This window comes from Stylophora pistillata, chromosome 7, assembly GCF_964205215.1.
Source record: "Stylophora pistillata chromosome 7, jaStyPist1.2, whole genome shotgun sequence".
Classification (NCBI taxonomy): Eukaryota; Metazoa; Cnidaria; class Anthozoa; order Scleractinia; family Pocilloporidae; genus Stylophora; species Stylophora pistillata.
In genome coordinates this window covers 27,606,887-27,625,187 of record NC_142525.1, presented here as the reverse complement: position 1 = coordinate 27,625,187, position 18,301 = coordinate 27,606,887, and the positions used below count along the sequence as shown (strand labels likewise).

The 18,301-nt window shown below is 37.8% G+C and overlaps 2 protein-coding genes and 2 long non-coding RNA genes across 5 annotated transcripts in view; 2 read left to right on the top strand and 2 right to left on the bottom strand.

Moving 5' to 3' along the window:
* Positions 1 to 18,301, bottom strand: part of LOC111345523 (uncharacterized) — a 140,728-nt gene that overhangs the window by 115,150 nt on the left and 7,277 nt on the right. The window lies entirely within an intron of this gene.
* On the top strand, positions 6,197 to 7,753 carry LOC148727338 (uncharacterized). The gene has a single exon (XM_088726471.1). The coding sequence runs from the start codon at positions 6,197 to 6,199 to the stop codon at positions 7,751 to 7,753; it is 1,557 nt and encodes a 518-aa protein (XP_088582597.1).
* LOC148727337 (uncharacterized) lies at positions 7,788 to 9,612 on the bottom strand. Its single transcript, XM_088727521.1, has one exon. The coding sequence runs from the start codon at positions 9,580 to 9,582 to the stop codon at positions 8,080 to 8,082; it is 1,503 nt and encodes a 500-aa protein (XP_088583647.1). The 5' UTR covers positions 9,583 to 9,612; the 3' UTR covers positions 7,788 to 8,079.
* Positions 12,587 to 17,751, top strand: LOC148727336 (uncharacterized). 2 transcript variants are annotated; one of them, XR_015989539.1, is made up of 4 exons: positions 12,587 to 12,807; positions 13,149 to 13,260; positions 14,183 to 14,354; positions 15,402 to 17,751. It is a non-coding gene; the product is annotated as an uncharacterized LOC148727336 (long non-coding RNA). The 2 variants fall into 2 exon arrangements; XR_015989538.1 differs by having other exon boundaries at positions 12,588 to 12,807; positions 13,149 to 14,354.

Here is an 18,301-nt window from a genome sequence, read left to right as displayed (position 1 = left end):
TCACTTCACCGCATCCAGTGCCACAAGACTTTTGAAAGCTTTAAACTGCTTATTTGTATAGTAACTTGTCTCGAGAACTAAATAGGAAAGAAGGTCCGAGACTTCAATCGGGGGCAAACATTCTGAGTGGAACTGCTCCTTTGGAATGGCTGCTGGATCGACACCGACCACAGAAATTTTCTTTAAATATCGCTCTCGAACACGGCTTTCTAGGCCCTCCGCATAGCTCGAAAGCACGGGTATCCTGAGAAGAATATTCTCTTGCGATTCTGGATTTTTTTCGCTTGAAGTATCCATAGAACAAAGTATTTGAAAGAGGGCACTATGGAGATGGCACTATATTTGCATGAAATTTCACACCTGAGATGAGCACCAACATGGCGGACGATTAATTTGCATAAATGTATGACGTCAGCTGCAAACCAGCAATAGGGGAATTGTGGGTTGTGTGTGCTTTTAAAAGCAGAAAAAGGAGCTACGTGATTGGTGGGAACATGGCAACGACAAAAACACGAATAAATTAGTGGAATGAAAAATAAGGTTGGATATTAACCTCTTTCTTTCTTAGCATTTCTATAGATCTCGACTTCGTCTCAGTCCATAAAAGGGCTAAAACAAGAACTCGGCAAACTTGGTTAATAACTCATTCTTCGAGCGAAATTTGGTGCAAATAGGCATGAGTAAAATTTTCAAAGACAAAAAATCAAACTTGTTTTATCATCAGTTACCAAAAAACTATGACAGACGGAACAAACGTGGAGCTTGTGAAATAATACAGACTTGGCTTGAAGAAAGCAGCGTAAAATTCTGCATCTTCTCCCTATTATTAAAAAAAAGCGGAGAAAGGCTTCTTTACTGACACTTCACAAAAGGTTAACAAGCCGGTGTAGCCCGCAGAAGCGGTCAGCGGGGGCATTAGTCCTCAAGTACTTTAAGGAACATTTTGTTGAGCATGTAACAAAAGAGGTAAACAGATATAAATTGAAGAACGATTGAAATTTAAGATTCATTTATCAACTGATATTCAGCCGATATTCAGACATCAAACGGTTGAAATAGTTAGAGAGCAATAGGTCGGAGAAACTTGCCTTTATTTACATATTGATACCAAGGGAAAGGAGCGAAATTTATAGGCTATGTGACTCGACGACAGCATTCGTAACTGAACTCACCGAACTTTAGTTTTAGACATGATTATTTTGGTTAAACCTATTGCAACACAGTAAGCATGGCTGAAATCGATAACTTCTATTAATGTAACAATCAGTGAGTCTCAGCCAGAAAGGAACGCCATTCTAAGCCACGTACGGTACCCGGAAGTAAAATGTTTCTTCCGTTCGCTTGTATCACAAGGTCTGTGTACGTCTGTAGCATCAAGCAAGGTCTCTCCAAGTAACCAGCGTGGGTTGATGGCGCCAATTCTGAATCTGCAGTGAATTTTCAAAAGTTAACATCCCCAGTGGCTCGAGTAACCGTTTGTCCTTTGAAGAATATCAAAGCTCTCAAACTAGTTAACATATCGAAAATTGTGCCTCGCAAGTCGCTATGATAGAATATTACTTACGCGAGGAGATTACTTACGGGGTATACCACAACTGCGATTTAGAAGGACGCTTTTCGTCGAAGAAACATAATTTAACAAACCCTATCAAACAGATACCGCATGTAGAGCGGAAATGTGCTCATCAGTCGGTGTAATCATTCTCAAAACATGGGATGGAAATTATGATGAAGGCCAGCTTGTCTTTGCGACTTTTAAAAGTAGGTTTTTTGGGGGATGTGCTTCGATTTGGAAAATTAGGTCAAGTGAGTTTGAAAAATAAAATGATAAAATCAGAACCAAAGAATAAAACTAAACAAAACCAAATCGACCTTTGGTTCTCAGGCAGGAAACAGAGAATACTTTGTTAACTGTTGGACCGATGGGTCAATGGAGCAAGAGTCGACCAGGCTTGGATTTTCAGTATTTTATTGAAAACAATACGACGCGATAATCTGAAGATTTGTCCAACCTTGTCAGGTACATAGATTTAAAGTCAGAAACATACACCTTCCAGTTGAAAAAAAAGGCCCTCAATCAAAACACCTTAGTAAACCATGTATTGCGAAATCTCAAGACGAAAAGAAAAACGTGTTACATGTAAATCACGTGAGCTCAATGGGCGTAAATTAGCGTACTGTAAATGGTTAAAGTTGTGTAGTGAACGAAAACCACTACAGTAAACTTACAGAATTTTGCTTTATAGGGTGCGGAAGAGAGTTGCATTGCACTCACTTAAAACTTGACGAGTATGGATTGTCAAAAAACTGTAAGGCATTTAGCCATATCGTTAAGGAAGTTTTAATTAACTTAATTATTTCAGCGCAATCGTGTAATTATCATGAGGCAGTGGTCAACTAAGATAAATATTCCGAATCAGAGTTGTAAATGATGTAACGATTTGAAACTACATTGTGTATTTTATGAAGCTCGTTTGTACAGCTATCTGTGAGATCTGCATACAGTAAATTGAAAACAAGATAGATTTCGTAGGGATGTAGATTATTTTATGGATATTTAAAACATTTCACATTATTTTCAAGCTACATAAAGATGCTAGTCAGTACGGTTTTGATGAACTGCATATTGACTGCAAAGTTATCATCCAACAGCTCCTATCAGTTTAAGGATGCCTTTCAAGTTATAGTAATAATCTAATTTCCTAACTTCGTGGGCTGAACGAAAATCTCGAATCTAGTGGACGAAGACTTGGGAGTCAATGACTTTTATGATTAAGTTGAGATACTACACGCGCTCTGGTCGGTCAGGAATTTAATTGATAAACCTATGGATATTTTATAAAAGCAACTGACCCCAATAACTATCGGTTTTGCGGGCAAGGTAATAGGCACTCGAAAAGTTTGTGAATCAACTGCGTCATAGCTGCTCGAATTTGAGTGAAAGATGGCTGGTGAAAAGGGAGAAAAGAGCTTGTTTGGTAAGAAAGCCCTTCACTTGCGCTGCCTAAGGATGCCCTGGCTTGATTGCGGAATAATGTTTTTACAAAGTTGAGTTTTCTTTCCGGACACCGTCAACCAACTGAGATAGGGCAACGAGAATAAGTAGAGAGTGAAACTAAAGTAGAGATTACTGTGTTATGACAAGTTTAAATATTTATTTAAATTCTGTACGACTTTTGAGAAAATGAAGAAAATTTGAGTGGGAATAATTGACCTTTGTACTTTCGTAGGTGTGCCTTCATTGCTGAAAAGATTCCCTTTGTGGTTGTCACAGCTCAGTAATCGACGGAACAGGAACTTCACATTCTATGCCTCAAAACAATACAGAAACTGTTAATGAAAATTCAAAAAAGGGAATCTGGTCAGATGAGTCCGTTATATCTTAGTCTTGTAAAGAAAAAAAGAAAATGAGTCATCATTATCAATGCCAAACAGCCGCCAACACCTTTTCGCGTCAAAAGTATTGAACATGAGACTGACTCACGCCGCTATCGAGTGAGTTGAAAAACAAACTGGTAATATCTACTAAATATATCAACTTAATATAGTTAAGGTTATAAACCAATTGGAGAGAAAATCTTGTCCCAAAGATTGATGCTCGCGGTTCAAAATACAATACAGGATGCACACACTCACGTCGTACTTTTTCTTTCCTTTGTAAACAAGTTAGACTCTTTAAGTTCATGGTAATAACTACGAGCAGCAACTTTGCCATCGTAAAGATATCTCGGGATTATATTAATCCCCAGAGGCTGTGGGTAGATTTCAAGTTAGGGCACGAAGAGCCCCTGGGGACATTGTCTTACAAGACTAGTTCCAAACGGTCGCAGTCGTTCTGGCATCTGATTGGTGCCAGAAAATCTTTGTGTTTTTCTACCCAATCAGAGTGAAGTGTACTTTAGAGTCCTTTCGTGTGTTTTAACACGGACATAGACTAATAGCTCAGTTGCTCGCTATGTTTGTTTGGGCCATGTGACGGAGATTTGCTTGAGGTGAAAAGTTTCAGTCTCAGCACGCAATGTAAGAGAAATCGATTAGATTGTCCGCGAAAATCTTACCGGAAATTATACTGAATACTTTCGCAGGTATCACTAGAGAACATGTTTTAAAGTTTGCGGGGTTTGTATCCTTGGGTTTCACCCACGTGACCAATACCTTAGCAACGGTTACTATCCGCCATCTTGGTGTCCCTCGAGCGTAAACAAACCGTATCTAACGAAGAGTTCATGTGAGAAAGAGGGGATGGTTTTATGTATTGTTGTTGGCTGTTCGCGCAAAAGTGGAAAGCATAAAGACTAAGGATTTTTTCGTATAATAATTTAATAATTTTATTATTTCTATGGCGCAAAATTCATTGGATATATGATTTAATGCGCTATACCTAAGATCATTACAAATCAAGGGGAAGAACAGGAGGAACTAGAAGTTGTTGTATGGTTCGAGGCTTGCGGCTGTTGTAGATCCTCGATTTTTTGGTGGAGCTTTTCTTTGAGCTTCTTAGCCGATGAGAAATCGATGTCTTTAGCCCTCGCATACGGCACTTCATTGACATATGTCGGCAAAATCCCTGAGCATTTTACCTGAGTGCAAGCAAGCTTGGGGTGTCACGAAAACTCACACCCCGAAAACTCAGACCTCAGACCCCGAAAACTCAGACCCCTCGAAAATTCAAGAGATAAACTCGACTCATGATCACTCCTGGTAATGCCGCGTGTATTTTGACGTTTTGGGTCTTGATCCAACTGAAGCAGCAAAAACAAGGCCGCAAGTTGCACGTTTCGCAAAATCGTCCGATGGTTGAGCATTAAAACATTTTAGAGTGACACAAGACTTCATTTTGCTTAGATTTCCTCCATTTTTCCCGTTAATTTTGAGCTTTTCATTCACAGTTAACTGGATCAAATGCGCTCGCTCCAACACCAAAGTATTAAAATGTGGCGTGATGTTGACGAGCCGAAAGGGACATTTGTTTACTTTTTTGTACTTCGTCGCACAGATCCTTGTTGTTGCTATGTTAAAATTCTTAAATATTTCGCGATAATAATGGATACAAACAGAGACTCGGCCCACCAGTCCCAAAACGAAGACAATTTTGCGACCCTTAGGCTAGAGTTCTTAAATGAGGAAGAAAGAGAAAAACAACGGGAAAGAAGACTCGGCATCAGCGCCGTCACGATTTGCTTCACTGAAGAATAACTCTTGATATTGTTGTCCGTCTTTCGCGTCGGATTTGTTGCATTATTCCACCGGTTATGTTATAAAACAATTGTTTCATGCTTTATGCTATGCACTATCGAATTATGGAGCACTTTGGAAGCTTGGAGAACACTTCGAGGGATCTGAGTTTTCGGTGTCTGAGTTTTCGGTGTCTGAGTTTTCGGTGTCTGAGTTTTCGTGACACCCAGCGAGCTTGCCATGAATTCGAGTAGTTGCTCTAATATAAAATAAAACACTCGCGATATGTGAGCATGACTCAGCCAGTCCAGCTTTGCATCCAAAGCAATGGGCTGACAAAATAGTCCCATTGTTTTCGGAAATGACCCAAATGTTCACAAAAGGATCATTCATATGCTGTGAATGCCAAACTCGTGCTCTCACGACATACTTGCCGGCGATTACTTTGCCAACAACTGAGGTTACAAATCCCGACACCATTTGATTAAACGCCTCTAGACTCTTGAACGCCTTGAACTGCTTCTTGGTGTAGAAGCTGGTCTCAAGAACGAGGTAACTCAGCAAATCCGACACTTCCACAAGAGGCAAGCATTTTGGACTGAACTTCTCGGCTGTCACGCTTGCAGGGTCAACCGCGATGACCGAGATCTTTTGTAAACATCTTTCCTTCCAACTCTCTAAGCTTTCGGCATACTCAGAGAGCACTGGGATACCTTAAGATGAATGCCAGATACTTTTATCGCTTTTTTCTTTCTGGATATTCATGTAGTTGGCGAAATAATACGGCGATAAGAGAGGGGGCTTCACTATAGAAATCGACTAATTATGCATAAATTTGACACCCGAGGGACACCAACATGGCGGATACTAACTTCAGCAAAGCCTGTGACGTCACCTGAAACCCAAGAATACACCCTATGCAGAACGAAAAGAGACTGGGAGCGTTTAACTTGAAAACGAGGCTAGTTGGGCCAAGTAAATAAAAATGGCCGCCTGATGTGAAGAGCGCCAGGTTTTGAAAATGCCGCAAAACTGTTGCGTGCCAAACTGTACCAAAAAGAAGTACAGAAACGAAAGTGGGGAGAAAATTTCTTACTTTAAATTTCCGGACGACACTATCCTAAAAAAGCGTTGGCTCCATGCCATTCGTCGAGACGAAGGAAAAGAGTTTAGAGTCAGCGAAAACACGAAGGTCTGTTCTCCTCATTTTAAGCCCGAGGACTTGGTTAAAGCTGTTGGAGGTCAGCGTGTTTATGTGAAGGCAGGGGTAATTCCATCTCGATTTTCGTGGTCCAAACCAGGTTCTCCGAAAAAGAGAGCACCTCCTAAATGTCGCAATATTTCTTCTATAACAGGGTGTTCAAACAAGGAGTTGCAACAATCTCAAAGTCAAAGTCAAACAACTGCAAATGCAGCTAAAGCAACTTTTGAAACCTGTACTTCATCGGCAGCTATTAGTTATCCTGATGTGGAAAGCAGCTTAAATTCGTGTGGAGATCAAACAGGTGAAGTTAAAGAACTTGTAAGTATTCGAGGTTTTGAACTCGAAAATGCGAAGTTAAAGGCTGAAATAGAGGTATTAAAACGCCAGTTGAATCTTAAAGATTCCCGCCTTTTTCAACCACGCAATTTTACTACCGACGAGGACATTGCCTTTTATACTGGATTTCCTAACTTAGCAACATTTAATGCTGTGTTTGAATTTTTAAATACTGGATCGAAAGGAGAAAACATCAGGTACTGTTCATCAAAAGAAAGAACTGTCCAAAAGGAGTTTTACGATGGTGGAAACGAGGAACCAGAGGGATGTACTAGCATAGGTAGACGAAGAAGCTTAGAACCCAGAGAGGAGTTCTTCTTTGTTCTGTGCAGACTGAGAAGAGGATTTTCAGAAAAACATCTGGCTCACTTGTTTGGTATTTCACAATCGACAGTAAGCAGAACATTCCTTTCTTGGATTAATTATATATATTTAAAATTTGGTCAAGTATCTATATGGCCTAATAGGGAGGTCATAAGAGCTACAATGCCTGACAGCTTTAAAGAGAAGTACTCTTCCACCCGTGTAATAATCGATTGTACGGAAATAAGATGGCAAATGCCTTCCAGCCTTCTGTTGAATTCCAAACTGTTCAGCTCCTATAAGAACCATGTAACTCTAAAAAGCTTAGTTGGAATTGCTCCCAGTGGAGCTATAACTTTTATCAGTCAGCTATATAGTGGAAGCATTTCCGATCGTGAAATTGTTGAACGAAGTGGTTTCCTGAAGTTGAAGTTTGACAATGGTGACACCGTGATGGCCGATAAAGGTTTTACAATTGAAGACCTACTCCCACTGGGTGTAACCCTAAACATTCCCCCCTTTTTAGGTTCCAATAGCCAAATGACAGCACAAGATGTTATCAAGACTCAAGAAATTGCTTCTGTTAGAATACATGTTGAACGGGCTATCAAAAAAATCAAGAATTTTCACTTATGGGATAGTGTTGTACCCCTCAGTTTGTTTGGGGTAGTAAACCAAATGTGGAGTGTCTGTGCCTTTTTATGTAACATTCAGGACCCTCTCATTTCCACTTAACACTGAGTTAGACAGAGCTCTGAGGTACACTACAGAATTTCAGTCAATTTAATAAATGTAAACTTCATGATATCTCTCAGGTTAACTATTTTCTAAACCAACTAAAACTAAGGATGTGATTTGCTTGCTTTCAGTCCCAAACACTTTAAGATGTAAGTTTTACATGTAGTTCCAAAGATCTTAAAATCAAATAATAAAGAGGTACTAAACTTACAAAAGCTTTATCCTCAAAGCTATCTTATTATGCAGACCATGTTGGTTTAAACATATCCAGTTAGGTATGAGACACAATTCTCTTTACTCATGACAAGATTAGATTGTGGTAGTTAACCCTTCAAGTGCTTACTGAACTCTACAGAGGCTGGTGCTATGAAATATTCAAAATAGCTGTTCCTTAGGCCTTCATTCAATACTTCCCAGAATTGAGGATCAATTATGATCCTCTCTATACTTATGCCTTTGTTAGTATAGATAACAAAGTCACACCAACTTGCTCTTGTAATACCTAGTTGACCCTGTATCTGGAAGTAGTACTGATGCCCCCTTTTCAGCCTTGGCTTTCCATTTACATTTTCTGCAAAGAAACTTTCATCTGCACATGCTTCTAAGGGACTAACATGAAATTTTGTGTAAGGACATTTAACCTCTACCAACCCAAAAGCCTTGCTACAGCCTCGGTCAATGACCTTGCCATCTGGTGATGCTGCTAAAAAGGGAGAGGCCATACTGACAACAAGACCACTTTTGAACACTGAAACTGGATTCCTTGTTGAAAACATATATTTTTTATACTCCTTTAAGGCTACAGGCTCGTAGGTTTTCCCATGTGCAGTTTGTTTGGCAGTAAATGGTTTGGGATGAAGCAGACTGTTTACTAGAGTGTCATGATTCCTTTGCCTTTTTAAAATTGTATAGAAATTAGATGCTGTATACCGAAATTTTCTTTCTGCCTGCCATTCTTCTGATGCCACTTGTTCAATTGTTTTCTTCTCGATGGTATTAAGCTTTACCTCATCAACAATCAAATGTTCCAGGAGTGCTTCCTGGCTGCTTCTTAAATCATCTGGCTTTTCATATGGCTCAGATTGTTGCAAAGGAAATGGAGGATATACAGAAATAGCATTTTGTTCATTATGACAGTCTACTCTTGGCATTGAGTCAATATTACAGAAAACTTGAAAATTAGACTCTGTGAACTGTAACTGGTAACTTGCATAGGAGCCACTTGGACATTTTCCAAATTTTGTTTCCTGTAAGTTGGTACAACCAGTAGACATAATTTGAGACAGGGAAAACTTAGGGTTGATCTTTTGAAGTTTGTCTTTTAACAAAGCCTCATCAGATGCCTGTGTACCCAAATTTTTCCCAGCTTCATACAACAAGCACCTTACTCCACTATCAGGGTTATATTCTGCGTCTAAATTCACCTTTTTTACCTCAAGTTCCATGACAGGTTGGGGCTTGATTTTATCCCCTCTTACAGGCCTGTGCCATAGTTGTAAACTTGAAGTGCATGCCTTAGCTTGTGTCATATCAGAGTCATTTTCCAAGTCCTTGATATCTTGACAACAATACAAGCTGAACTTACAGAGTTTCATCATAACAGCCAGCACATGATTGCAAAAACCAACAGTTCCTGCTACACATGTACATGAGGCATATTTAACAGCTCCAGTTACTAAACAAAGTGCAACTTGTAATTTATGGGGTGGCTCATTTTTTTTGAAACTATGGTAACACAAGCATTTAAAAAAGAAATAATGGTCGCCACTTGTGCAAGTTAAGTCCTTCAGATATTCATCAACAAGAAATGTTTTTGCCTTTTTCATGCTTGTTGGAACTGCATGGTTCTGTTTATTTTTGTTCAAGTTTTTTCCAGATTTAGAAATATGTAAATCCATCTCTGCCCTTGTGAATAATGGCATGCGTTGCAAATTTGTAGACCATCCAGCTGATGGAAATTCAACAGTTCTTTCCTCAGGCATCGCATCACTTTGAGCGAGTTGTTCTTGTCTCTCCTTCCGACGCGTGTATAACAGATTTTTATCGGGATCCACAACATCTTTATCACGACCAGACGCAACATATTCAAGAACTCTTTAAAATGAAAAGTTGAAAAACTATTAATCATTTCATCAACATTTCATTTCGAAAAGTAATTCCTAAAATCCTTTGATCTTCTTGTACGATACAAGCTGAACAATACAAGCTCAGCTTGTATTGTTGTCAAGATATCAAGGACTTGGAAAATGACTCTGATATGACACAAGCTAAGGCATGCACTTCAAGTTTACAACTATGGCACAGGCCTGTAAGAGGGGATAAAATCAAGCCCCAACCTGTCATGGAACTTGAGGTAAAAAAGGTGAATTTAGACGCAGAATATAACCCTGATAGTGGAGTAAGGTGCTTGTTGTATGAACAAACAAGTTATTTCTTAATTAATTATGTCCCCAAACTTTTCCCATCGGGAATCGCATAAGATATATATGTATGTGTAGACGGTTATTATTTTCAACCCTGATGATAGCAATCAGCAGAAAACGTTTGGTTCGAACATTTTAATAATTTTTTCCTAATCTTTTAGCCTTGTATGTAGAATATACTTTGTTAGGCGAACATTATGGATATCATTGATCAAATCTAATTTCGATGAGATTCAATTTTATCCTTAACTACGGTGGCCCATAGGGGGACATGACATTTATTTTTTTGCGCGATAAAATCAAAATATCGCGCGACAAATGAAAAATTCTCGCGCGATAAATGGAGATTATAGCGCGATAAATGGGAATTATCGCGCGATAAATGGAAATTATCGCGCGATAAATTATAAATTATCGCGCGATAAATGGGAAACTTGTTAGGTCACGTAATCGGCTGTCACGGATGTTGTTTCCGTGGACGACAATAACTGCCACAGTTGAGGAGCTATGTTTTGAGGTCAATAGTTCGTTTTATTGATATAAAAAGATCATTTAGCAGTATGTTGCAATACTACGACACACAGCTCTGTGAATCAGTACAGTAAACCTTGATTTTGCGAAATCTTACGAGATGCCGAGTCAGGGATGAATGTCAGTGTGTGAAAACGAGAGTGGATTATCTAATCTTTCTGATTACGTTGCAGGCTTGTCAATTTCTAGAGGGCAGATGTGTTGACAAGAGCGTTGTTGCCAGGTTTAAAAAACCCTTATCGGTACTGAAATGAAACTGCTTTATAAAATTATTGGCTAACTATATATTCAGTCTAATTTTCATCTAATATCCCTTGCAGAATTTCAGTATACTTAAAGTATACTTTTTTGTACTTTAAAGAAATGAAGTACATTTGAAGCATACTTAATTTAGACTTCAACAAAAAAAGGATAAATGAAGTACTTATACTTTTCTAAACCTTGAAATTTGCATAAAGGTCAGCCTAGAAAATAAAGTATACTTTAAGTATACATTTAAAACTTTTCAAATCACAGACAATCTGGCCCGCAATTGTGCAAACTTAAAATCTCTTGACATCTTTTCAGCACTGAAACTAATATAATTTATGTTATATATGTTCAAAAACTATTCCAAACAACATTTGAAATCAGTAGAACACAATTGTTGAGAAGCAACAGGAACCACATTTCTTTCAGAATTTCTGTATTTTTAAGTTTTTTTCAAAGCTGATGCAACATATACACAAAAACTTATACACATGAAATGGGAAGCATGCATACTGAATTTTAGTACTCCACCCCAGCATTTCCCAAATTATGATAGGGACTAACCATTATACAGCAGGGTATCAAATAGAGGTGGTTTACTGCTGATGTAACAAATACAATTAAATTATTTTTAAAAGCATATACAACATGCACATCTTTCTTGATGGTTTTCTGGATGAAACTTCTGACACACCAGACAGAAAGAGCAAATAACAAGAGTTATTTTTTTCGAAACCAGTGATATAAATTTGGTGTAAAGTAAGGGTATACAGTGTAATCATTTATTCCGAGACAGTATTTCAAAGAGTTGTTGCAACTACTGTAAATACATGTTTATTAACACTATTTTGACTTCTTTTCTATTTGCACAGTACCACACTTGGAAATGACAAAGAAAATGAACCCTTATAACTTCTAACTGTGGTTAAATGAGTTCTCATTACTAGTTAAAATAGTATGTCATCATATTAATCCTTCTCATACCTGTTAGGTAGTTTACAAACATACATACTCTGGCCTCTTTTACAGTCCACCAAGATGCACAAAGCTGTGATGCTTGTGACAGGGAAGATTACATTTACTGCAATTCCCTCTCCTAACAGGAGATCGACTGTGTCGAATGGCAAACGTAATAATTAACAACATGCTGACTCCCACAGTGATATGCGCTCCACTGTATAGGGGCACATCTGCAGATCCCCTATCTTGCTCATCAGTTTTTTCGTTACCAGCACTCACAGTCCTCAGAATCGAAAGCCGTAAGGTAATCTCCGATGCCTTCTTGTTCATCTTCTGCAAGTATTTCGGGTAGTCCCAATGGAAAAGCTGCTGCTCGGTCGCGCGTCATTACCAATTAACTCCATGCTGCGGTCGTCCGAGGGCAAAGCAGCAGACGTCGGGTTTTGCGGCCAACGTCTAAAGGTTGTTCGAGGTATCTTTAATCCCGGTTGAGAAAGATACTGGTTGTAAGGTCCAAGCAAATTACCCTTCTTTAGCTTTTTTGCCGAATAATGATCCTCACTATCGTCCGTATTTTTTTTCTTCCGTCCTCCAGTCACACTCCGCTGACATCTAGTGCAGTCGGCTTGAATACGGGATCTTATACTTTTCCTTCTTTGGTCACATACGGGACAAGGAGTTTAGTTTTGGCGGGCGAAACGAGCTCGCGAACGAACTTTGTCTATCGAGCTCTCTCTCGGTGATCTTGATGTCGTTGACTCGCAATTATATTCCGTTGGTATTTTACCTTTTGTATTTAGATCTTGCCTCTGTCTCATGAAACAGTGAGAGACACAAAGAAAGACAATAGAAGGAAAACAATGCCATCATTCAAGTATGGTGAAAGAAGTAAGTGAAATTGTTCTACAAAACAATTAAGTTCCAAGTTCATTTCACACGTAAAGATGCATTCCTTGCCAGCTAAGCCTTAAATTTTATTGCATTTTAATGGTAAGTTAAATAAAGACCGATCTTTTCCATAAATTATCAAAGCGTTTTCTTAATCTGTTGCAGACTCCATCGTGCTTTGCACTATAAAAGAAACTTACATGCAGTTCTCCCAAATGGAAAGAATCGTTAATGAAAAAAACACCACATCTGTATCAGGCTGTCTTTCGTGTTCTAAGAATCGAGATCACTTTAATTCGATTTTTAGTTTTTGTTTATAAGAATTATATGTTTCCCCGTAGGATACTTTCTGGTGCAATTTCTTGAAGACAACGTTAAATTTATCGTCGTCGATGAAACCGAACTGCAGAGAAAGGAAGACAAAACAACTCAAGCAATGTATCTGGACAAAAAGTACTACCCTTGTGTAGTTGTCAGCGAGAGTGCTGAGTTTCTGCCATTCTTTTTCGTTGATAGTTTGTTTAGCCGTTTATACTTGCCCTTACCATTCTTAACAGTAAATTTCATGTAAAAGGTTACGCCAGTGCAGTTGGCTGCGTATATCTATTTAATGCATCCCTAGTCGTGTGTAAAAAATTTATAATGATGAATGCACTTATCAGTAGCCAATCCTGGGGGCACTTATGTCAGAATCATTCACTTCACTTTATTTAGCACTTGGTCAGCTATACCTATAAAATTGCCTGAGCTAAATCACAGTATTTCTGGATTCGAGTATGTAGTGCAATTTTTTGTGAATTATTGTTCTTTAACGTGTTAATTGAACCCCCTCCATGTATATCAGTCCTGAATAAAGTAAAAGGAAAGTCTCTATATTTAACATCCGCAGTTTTTTATAGCTTAAGTAGCTAGTGGGGCTGCATGAGCAGACAACTGAAACCAATAATTCCAATTTAACACAACATTGTTAAGAATCCCAACTGGCCGTAGAGATTAAACCAGTCGACTATTTACAAGCGTGGGTGAGGATTTCAACTCAGAGCTACTGTGAAACAATTCCTGGTAGTGGTCAGGGTGGGACTTTAACCTGGGAGCATTGAATGGCGAGTCTGATGCGCTGACCACTCAGCCATGCTGCCTCCATTAGGATGCTGCCTAATGCTGTACCCTGAAGTTTTCCTTCCCATCTAATATTGTGTTTAATGACTCCTAGGCTGGGCTCTTAAAACAATTGCCTTGGGCTCCAAACTGTTGAAAACAGGAACCATTAAATTTTTCTTAGGCAACAGCATTGTCAGTGGTAGGAGCATTACTCCTGGGAAAATTGATCAACCTGACATTTAAATGAAAACATACTGTATTTTGATGCTTGTAGATGATTGAACTGTCACCAGGAAGATCTGTTTACATCTATGACAGTCATCTTACGAAAGCATATACCAAAAAAGGGCAACAGCCTGTTTTCTGCTAGGCTGTTTTTTCAGCGATGATTGTGATCAGAGCTTGTAGGGAGGAGTATGATACAGGCATTCTTGAGAGCATCTTGAGTAAGTATAATAAATACTTTACAATACTTAGTAAATGATAAGATGTTTACACTGCATGAGCCAGTCTTTGAAAGGGCAGCTTAATGCAGTCAATTGGGAACGAATTCTTAACATTTTGACCAAAAATTTGTTTCTAATAACTTCAGAAGCTTTTGTAGAAGTTGTCAATAAGGTGATTTGAAGTGTAAGCATTAACATACACAGAAACAGTGACATGTCAATCAATGATCAACATTTTACTGCTTTTACGTATAGTACTGTATGTTGCTTAGACTACATAATGCTTTTGTTACCAATCAGCATTTACAGTTGTCCACTACAGTAGCTTGTATGAAACACAGTATTGATGAAAAGCCTTTGTTAGTTTCCCTGAAATAGCTTATTGCTTATACGACTACGAAGTATAACTATAGAGAACTAAATTAGAGCTGATGTTTTTGAGATGGGAATAGTAACCACAATAAGTTTATCTTTTTTCGGTGGTGCTTGTTACAAACTTTTCTCTTTTGTAGCATTTATCTTAAAATATGCTAAAACAAAGCCTTCTTTGTTATCCTTATTGGTTCAAGAATACTAAAAGCAGTTGTCTTAATTCTGATCACCTTTCCCATCTCAAAAATGTCTTTACTTGCTGTGTAATACTGAAAATAGCATGGGATCAACAACATACAAGAGGTAGTGACTTACAAGAAGTTAAAGAAAAAGAGAAAGAGAAAATCATAGAAAATAGAGAAAAACAGAAGTTATATAAATAGAAAAATAGAATATAAATAGAAAAATAGAAATAGAAATATAATATAAATAGAATATAAATTTAAATATATAAATTAATATAATTAACTTAATATAATTAAATATAATTAATATAAATTAATATAATTAATTAATTAATATAAATAGAAATATAAATAGAAAAATAGAAGTTAAAGAAGTTATAAGTTTAAGTAATCTGGAAAAGTAGCAGCCCAAAGAAAGTAGTTACAGGGATCATATTTGGGTGTGTTCTTGAGATAATAGGTTCTCCAAGTCTTTCTCATTGTTTTGTAGGTTACACAAGAAAGAAGTTCCTAGATATGACATCTAACGGTGTGGTCAAAACAGCGTTAAGGAACAAAATTACCTGTCTTGATGCTAAGTAAAAAAAGTACACTCCAAGTTGTTGATTAAATGAAAAAATAGCTTCTTAAAACACCTGTTGTAAAATCTGTCTTAGATACAGAAATGGATTGACAATTACAGAATTTTTAATCTTTGCAATGTACATTGGTTATAATAATTGCTAAAAGAAAGATGAGTTTATTATGAGTTTATGTGGCCATTAAAACTGCAGATTGTTACTGTTCATGATTATATATTTCTAAGTATATATATTAACCCATTAAGGTCCAAATCCCTCAGCCCAGACCACCCCTGAAAATCCAGACAAAATGGCTGTCCAATTAAAAAAAACCACATGGTCCAAACAAATTTACCATTTTATGTCTTGGTTTTACTCTTCAGCAGTGAAACTTTAAAACATGATTGCCAATACAATAAAGAATTACTTAAACTGCTTAAATACTGAAGATGTATGTTATGCTTTTTTAAAAAAAATATTAAAGTATGGACATCAAGTAAACAAAGTGACCATCGCTGTACTACCTACTATGTACAAGGAAATGAAAACATCTTAAAACCACAGTAAGTCTCAATTGCTGCTCTTAACTCAGCAGAAATGCAAACAAAAAGAATTAGTCAAAAACATTTTGCATTAAAACAGGCCATCTCACGGGTAAGAGAGTGAAATTCGTAAGTTTTCTTGCACAGATCAAATTTGAATTTACCGCCAGTGCTGACATCAGTGAACGTCACGAGGTAAAAAAAACTAGAAGTTACGAGTTAAGCTTACACAGACCTGGCAGTAAATCGTCTATGGAAGTATTGAAGAATGAAATAACTATCGATTGAATAGAACCCTTTCAGTTAGAGACTACGAACAAAGCTTAGATTATACCAAACAAAGAAAGTTGTTTTTATCTTTGACCAGTTCACGACTTGCAAAGTGAAGGTGAAATGAAATTGGGCTTTACGGCCTAATACAGCGCTCCAAAGAACGAAAAAAAAACAAGGTACAATTTAAGATCAAAGGTTAAGTGTTTTTTAAGAGTTAATTTCCTTCGTGCTATTTTGAAAAGCAGGAGAGTTCGCCACGCATTTGCTGACATAATGCAATGCAACGCCGCATTGCTCACAAGCATATGTTTCGAAGGCGCGTCTATCACTTTGCTTTCTCCCATCGTCGATGAAAAGATTAAGGAAATCTTTCGATGTTGCACCCTCGCCCAGATCTTTCGTTGGGCCATGAGGAAATTATGGTAAACTCTTCGATGTCAATTTCACTCAATGTGTTTGACCAATGAACCCCAAAGGCATATCTTCGTTGTCGCTATCTACTTCATCGTCTTCTTCTTCTTTGCTAGCAAAAATATGGACATCGGAGTTTGTTCCCCCTTAGCGCTTGCCGAAATCAAAGATCTACCCGATTTCTCCATCAACATCACGCAGATTTTTCTTGTAGCCTTCTCTGCCGTTCCTGTCGATTTTCAGCCACTTCGAGAGAGAAAAACCAGGAAAGATTTCTTCTTCTTCATCGGAAGAACGCGAAGTATCGTCAAATCCGCGAGAAGCCACGCTAAAATACTGAATGCTATTTTCAAAAATTCGCTAAAAATCACACACGAATCGCTGAATGAAAAACATAACATCAAATGAAAGGTTAATTTATGCAGGTCACGTTCAGTTATATTTCAATACCCAGGGGACTACGGTTTCTTAGCTACAGCCAATAAAAACGAGTCATATCTGACAGGGCGCATGAGGGCGCACTGGATTTTCAGAGGGGTTTTATTTCCGGGCGCATGAGGGCGCACTGGACGTTAATGGGTTAATATTACTTTGCAGCATTATTATCAAATTCAGGGAGTTCCAATTAACTTGAATGATCAGAGCAGAGGTGCTGTTTTATATTTTTGAAAACCCCTTTTTTTAATCAGATTTGTATTGCATAACTCACATTTATATATTAATAATAAATGTTCAGTTGATTAAACCTGTTTCAGCTGTTTTTACATGTATGCATTAAGTATACTTCCTTTAAAGAATACTTGTGTAAGTATACTTCTGTAAGTACGCTTAAAGTATACTTCAAGTACAAAAAAAGTATACTTTTTAAAGCTTTGATCACCTATTTAAAGTATACTTTAAGTGTACTGAATTTATACAAGGGATAGGCTGCGATCTGAGCCGGTGGAAATATTGTATTATTTATTTATATTTTGTGATAACTTTTTGATGATTGCAGGACTTACACTGTTGTGTTACACTAAAACCTTGAAATAAACTTTCATCAGTTTGCTCATCTTCCAGTCTATACTATATGCCCTCTAAATTTCATTGTCATTGCTCAAATATTCTGGAAGTTACGGAGGTGAAGGGGGTGGAATTCGCTTCCCTCCCCGGTCTCAAAAGACAAAAAAAAGCTTGGGCCGAATAGGGTCAAATTACTTCGTGCACATGAGTAGTTACACAATGCTCATAGGCTTTTAAAGTATCCTTTATTTCGCACAGAAATGTAAACACAGTAACTTTGACACATGTCACCAGCACTTTCAACTGTTGCTCTTACATAATTATATCAATCAATTCTCTGTATTCCTCTAAACAATTTGTGGGGCTTGTTCAGTCGCAGCATTCACCATCAATCACATCAATGTCATCTAGGTCAACTTCTGTCCAGTAATCTGTTGCATTTGTCCATGCAGGAACACTATTGCATGGTTATCGCCAAATGCACCAGCGATTAAGAACTGACTACAGTCTTGTTGTCCAGAAGGAGACCGTGCGAGTCATAATTAAAGAATTGCATCCTGCGGGTGTACAGTCGCGGTCATGTGTTTTTTGTTTGGAGG

What these genes read in the sequence shown, in the direction of transcription:
- LOC148727338 (XM_088726471.1), top strand. Translation starts at nt 6,197, where the DNA reads ATGCCGCAAAACTGTTGCGTGCCAAACTGTACCAAAAAGAAGTACAGA.
- LOC148727337 (XM_088727521.1), bottom strand. Translation starts at nt 9,582, where the DNA reads ATGAAAAAGGCAAAAACATTTCTTGTTGATGAATATCTGAAGGACTTA.